General features: G+C 45.7%; 1 protein-coding gene across 1 annotated transcript in view; it reads right to left on the bottom strand.

The window, feature by feature from the left end:
- The window catches only part of WDR90 (WD repeat domain 90), a 63,085-nt gene extending 62,007 nt beyond the window's left edge, over nt 1-1,078 (bottom strand). Inside the window, exon 1 of the mRNA XM_036738333.1 lies at nt 1,034-1,078. Within this exon, the coding sequence (XP_036594228.1) occupies nt 1,034-1,078 (45 nt within the window). The remainder of the gene's footprint in view (nt 1-1,033) is intronic.
- Between the last annotated feature and the right edge of the window lie 5,221 nt (nt 1,079-6,299).

Consider the following 6,299-nt stretch of genomic DNA (forward strand, 5'->3'; position numbering starts at 1 on the left):
CAATAATGTGGTATAGTGTTAGGTACACAGAGTTAGGAGGCATGGTTGTGGACTCCTGCTCTGATACTGGCTGTGTGACTACAGGCAAATAAATCACATCATCTTCTAAGCCTGCCCTCTTCTCTCAAATGATCATGCCTGAACTACCTACCTCAGGGTGATGTGCCAATAGAAATGAATTATTCCTATTGATTCTCTGAGGCTCTAGACTATGAGATTTCACAAATCCAATAAGGATGTTTGCTCAGAAATGTTGAACCATCACCAACAATAAACATTTCTTAAGTATCTACTAAGCTCAAGGACCCCTACAAAGCTTTGGAGATAGAAAGATGAATAAGACACGATCCCTAGTTTCCAGTCTACTAGTAAATAAAACATTGGCATTAAAAATGTATACTAATGTATATCAAGTACAGAATGAACAAAACAAATCTGGGACTTTTTAGCCCAAATGAAGAGCTCTGGCTCCTCTCTAACATGCACCTCACTTGTCATTTGAAGCTCCTTCAGATCTCAAAGCTTGCTTGAGGTTAGCACTCATTACGTGACCATAGCCGGTCACTACCCTCTGGCCTTCAGTTTCTCCGTCTCTACAATGATTTAATAAGCGGCCCCCCCTCACCCCCGCCAATCTCTCCTTTGCAGATAATATATGGACTACACTTCCTATACGTTTCCCATCCCCCCAAAAAAAGCCCGGGACACTTTCAAATTTCGATGCCCTTGTTCCCTCTGTTTGGAAAGCCCTCCCTCACCTTGAAATTCCTACTGACTTTTTTATGGGTCCACTCGGCAAACTGTCCTGATTGCTACCTCCAGTCCCCTGTTGGAGATCACTCAGCACTTGGTCCGCGCTCTCTAGTGAGCTTATCGTGCATTACTTAGCGTTATAATCATCCGCGTATGTGCCCAATCAGGGACTTTTCCCAAATGTTTGTAATCTTTCCCAGTGAATGGCACTGGGTTCTATACAGAACAGGGGCTTTAAAAATCCCCAGGGCACTCAAATGAATCTAAGATTGAGTCCAACGATGACGTCACCTAGAGGTCCGGAAGTCATCCCCTCTGACTTCATCGTTTGCAGGAGGATACAGGCCCAGAGGGTGAGTGGAGGGGCGGGGCCTGGCCTGGCCCAGGGTCCCACAGCCCACCTCAATCCCATCCCCACACCAGGTTTTCCCGGAGAAGGACACAAGCCTCAGGGGCTCCGCGGATGCTCAAGCACGCAGAGCCCGGGATGACCCGGCAGAGGGCGGCCGGGCCAAACCGGACCGGAGGGAGCCGGAAGGCCGAGCCCCGAGAGCAGCGCAGAGCAGCCCCCGGCGTAGGCCGGAGCCTGGGCCGAGCCGCTCTCGGGGTCAGGCTCCACCCAGCTCCGGGGACTCCGGAGTTCGGGCACTCCCTGCCGCCCTCACCAGGTGCCCACGCCGCCCCGGAGCCTCCCCTTCGCTCCACTACCTCGAGCCATGGCCGCAGTGTTCTCTGCAGCCCCTCCGGGTTTCCGCCGGGCTCCCGCAGCTCAACCCTCCCGCCACAGCGGCCGTCGCGGCCGCCAGCCCTGACGTCTTCGGGCACGCAACGCAGTTGCCTAGCAACCGGCGCCTGCCACGACGCTCTGCGCAGGCCCCACAGTTCCGTTATGGCGACGGCCGGCCTCCGCCCTGGAGCGAAAGGGGCGGGGCTAGAGGCACTCGTCTCCCGACCTGCCCTCCGCCCCAGCCCACCCCCCTTCTCGGTGTACTTGAAGCTGAAGTCCCGAACCGAGAGTGGAGGATGCGCACTTAGCGCCCTGCTTCCCAAGTTCTGGGCCAAGGTGGTCATGAGCATGGACCAAGTGGAATGTCATCCTTTGTCCCAGCGGGAAGGGTGCTGAAGAAAACATCTGAGCCAAACCCATTTCCATTCATGGAGTAGTAACTGACCTAGAGAGTGGAAGAGCCTGAATGGGCGCAGGCCCTGCCTTACTTTACTTTCTATTTTTATTTGCGGCGCATAACCACTGCTTCGCACAATAAGCGTTTAATAAATACTTTATTTACTTTATTTCTTCGTGCACTCTTTGTCACAAAGCCAGCTTGTTGGCACAGCAGAGCCTACAATTCACCTCTTCTTGTTTGCGTCCTACTTTTTGTAACCTTATTTGGGGTACTGGATACTGGAGTGGTTGGAAATATCCTTCTCCAGCTCATTTTACAGATGAGGAAACTGAGGCAATCAGGATTAAGTGACTTTCCCAAGATCACACAGCTACCCAGTGGCTGAGGCTGGATTTGAACTCATGAAGATGAGTCTTCCTGACTCCAGTCCTAGTGTTCCATGCACTACTCCACCTAGCTGCCTCCCTGATTCGGTTTGAGAGGTTCAGGGACCCCTCCAGGACCGGAGTACTGGATAGGGTCATCTGGAACTAATTCATAGGACTCAAGCATTCTTTAAGTCAAGGTGGCAAAGATTTATTGTTACGCTATTATAGTGGGCAGAGCTCCTTAAGGAACTTGCAGCCTAACAGGAATAATGCTAAAGCTTATATATGAAAAGTGGTGGCAGATATGCTATTAGGTGATAACTTACAACCTTGGTCACAGGCATCCTTAACTACTGGAAACCAGGAAACCAGGAAACGGGTTTCTCAGGGGTGTATTTTTGGTCTGTTATGTCTGTAGCAAGATAACTTTGAGAATTGATGTCTATAACTTGACCTCTGGATTGAATATGATAACTCTGGAAATCAATAAATGATAATTCTGTGGTTACAAGATAGTCCTGTTTTTTGCAAGAGAATGTCTTCAGAAGTCAGCTTGTTCTTGGGATGGGGAAAGATACTTTGTCTTAATGGGGCCCACTCGTGAGTTATTGCTAGGCATGGTGTCCTTGGGCTGAGGAGAAAACTGTCAGGGATAATGTTTTGAAGCTAGGGAGGAATGTGATCTTAGAATTGGGGTCCAAGCACAAGCACCCAAGTACCCCATCATCCCCTCTCCTGACTAAGCTTTAATATTCATTCCACTTGATCTTGGATGGCAGTTATCAACCTGAAGTCCTCAATTTGTGAGGTTTTTTTTTATATTGTGATAACTGTATGTTAATATAACTGATTTCTTTTTATAATCTTACGTATTTAAATTTACACATTTAAAACATTATGCTGAGAAAAGGCTTCCAAATAATTGCTAAATTTTCAGTATGAACATTTATGACTCATATATTGGCAAAGGTTACAAGTCAGAACTTGATTTTTTTTTTATTATCTAGGCTTAAGGAACTGATGGAGAAAATGTAAATAATGCCGATTAAATTTTAAAGTGTACCGTGGATACTTTTTGGTTTTCGTTTGTTTGTTTGTTTTACCAAAGAGCCTGTTAAGCATTTCCCAGCATTTCCCTGGTCCTAGGACACACATAAAAAGCTTGACAATCCTTGATTTAGGAGCTTTTAAAAGTGTGGCCAAAAGTGTTAGCCTGCAGATGCTCCTTTGAAAATCACTGGATTTGGAGGAAGAAAACCTCAATTCTAACAGGACTCGGATACTTACTATCTCTCATTCAAACCATTTCCTCTTTTTGAAACTAAGTTTCTTTATTTTTACAATCAGCAGGACTGGATTGGATTATCTCTAAATTCTTTTTCATATGATTCAATGTCATGGGGTGGGTGTAGAGAGAGGGGCTCAAAATTAAAACAGGAGTCCAGGGTTCAAGGACATCCTATATTCCTAGAAGTCCTAATCCAGGGGAGGGCAACCTGTAGCCTTGAGGCCACATGTAGCCCTCTAGGTCCTCAAGTGTAGTGCGGTGCCTCGACTGAATCCAAACTTCACAGAACAAATCCCCAAAGGGCCGAACTTGAGGACCTAGAGGGCTACATGTGGCCTCAGGGCTGCAGGTTCCCCACCTTGTAATCCCTTCACTTCTTAGAATTCTATAAAATGAGGAGATTCAGTTTTTTCAGGGAAATTAGAACAGGTAATCTGTTTAAAGTGCTTCAGATTTGGGTCCAAGTTTCCTCATCTGTAAAATGGATAATAGCACCTACCTCCCAAGGTTGTTTTGTCATTGTGAGGTTCAAATGAGATGATAATTGTAAAGATCTCAGTACGCAGTGCCTGGCACATATTAGGAGCTATATAAACGTTAGCTACTATTACAATTGTTAGTATCATTGTTATGTTGGCGGTCTTCCACACTTTGGCTGCCAGTCGAATAAGCTACTTTGTGAGAACAGAAGTGGCATTTGGAGAGGCTGTGGATTCCTGGTTAGATAGTTCTTGGATTAAAGGGCCTCCAGGTTTCCTCCAGCACAGAGATTTCACGATAACTTTCCAGCAGGGCTCCAAATGTCCCATACTTGAAAGCCAGTTCCTTCTTTCAGAACATTACCCAGGTCAGCCATCAGATGGCTCTACAGAGCTTTTTCGAGCTATCATTCTGCCGTTCCAGTGCCCAGTTCTGACCCTGCCCTCTCTGGTTGGTGTCCGCCTTCTCCTCCCCAGGTGGCTATAGTCACTGGCCTAGGGTTATAGTTGTAGAACTGGAAGAACCACGATTCTTCCTTTCCTCATAGGTCAATAATGTTTGCTAGTCAGCAATCCCTTCTCCCAACACATTCCCTCCCTCCCTTCCTTCTCAAGTGGTCAGGGCCAGGCCAGAGTTAAGAAGAAATGGAGTGTGATGAGGGGCCCTCACTGTCCAAATCTTTCATGAAAACTTTGTATCTGATATGGGAAGCCTCTATCAGATTGCATGCCATTTTGGGGAGGGGAGAGTCGATGGAGGGGGAGAAAATTTAAAATTTATGGAAGCGAATGTTGAAAACTAAAAATAAATAAACTTATTTAAAAAAAACTTTATGTCTGGAAATCCCATGTTACCTAGGCAGGTAGGTCAAGCCTGCGAGCCAGGCCTCTGTCATAAACATATTAGTAGCCATTAATATCGATTAGCTGTATCCTCGGAAAGCAAAGACCTTAGGACACAGGGAAATTTTGCTTGGGAGTGGAAGAAGAGAGACTACTTCCAGACTCCTTTCCCAGTAAAGTCAGACCCAAGGAAGGCACTACATTAAATGTGTATTGGGGGGTGGGGAAGTAGAACGCTTAGCAACTTTTTGGATTCGCTGTTTTGCCTCCAGCTGCCTTGCAGGGAGTTGGATGTACCTAAGCTGTAGGCAAAAATATGCCTTAACTATTCAATTCCCTGCCCTCTTTTCAAGTTCCCTCCAGGGTTAAAGGAAAACCAGATTTTAGAAAGGCTCTGGAGACAAGAAAGGTGGTTTAGTTGGATCCAAAGAAAGTGGAGGCCCAATACAACCTCAGGCTAAGATAAGTACTAACCAACTTCTAGAATTCAAATGGAACCATGAACTTTTGCTTTCCCAGTCCTCCAGTCTTTAGTGCCTTCTCTCTGAGGTTATCTCCAACTTATCCTGTCTATATCTTGTTTTTAAATAGTTGTTTGCATGTTGTCTCCCCCATTAGACTGTGAACTTGAGAGAAAGAACTGTTTTGGGTTTTGTTTGTTCTTGCCTTTCTTTGAACCCTCAGCACTCAGCAAGATGCATGGTGTGTATTAATTTGACTTTTGTTGGTGATTGGATGGAAAGGGGAGGAGTCAGGATTATTCAAAAGACTTTGTTCTTATCAAACCAAAGAAAGATGAAGGGAGAAATCCTTGAAGACCTTAGTTAAAATCTCTGCTCCCATACCTACTGGATTATATGACTATAAGCAAGTCACAGACTCTCAGTCTCAATTTACCCGTCTATAAAAAGGGGATAATATTTTAATACTCCTCACATCATTGTGAAGAAAAAAAAACACTTCGTAAATGTTAAAGTAGTATAGAAACAGAAGCTCAAAGCAGTTTCCTTCCAGGACTCCTAGAAAGAGGACATTTGGCAAGAGTCTTTCTCAAAACCCAATGCATAGTTTCATTAAGAAGTTAAAGGGGGAGCAAAGGGCCAGTGGCCCAATGGACAACATGTCTAACTATGGATCAGAAACAGGTAAAGGGAAAATGCACTTGGTAGTCATAGAACTGATCCCATCAGCCACCTTATGAGGAGAGGCAAGTGAGTGATAAAGAGAGATCAGGGCAATTGTTTCATTTCAGTCCTGCTCTCTAGAGACCACCAACCAGGCTGGCTATGGACAAAGACATCTCCGTGTCTACTCTTGGTTCAGCGGCTGTAGCAGCCCAGACCTCAGTCTGTGGTGAAGAACGCTCAAAGAGAACATGTGGTAATTTAGTGAGGGAGGGAAATAAAGCTGGCAACGAGCTCTGAGCTGTCGTTCCTTCTCC

This window comes from Trichosurus vulpecula, chromosome 9 (assembly GCF_011100635.1).
Source record: "Trichosurus vulpecula isolate mTriVul1 chromosome 9, mTriVul1.pri, whole genome shotgun sequence".
NCBI classification, from domain to species: domain Eukaryota; kingdom Metazoa; phylum Chordata; class Mammalia; order Diprotodontia; family Phalangeridae; genus Trichosurus; species Trichosurus vulpecula.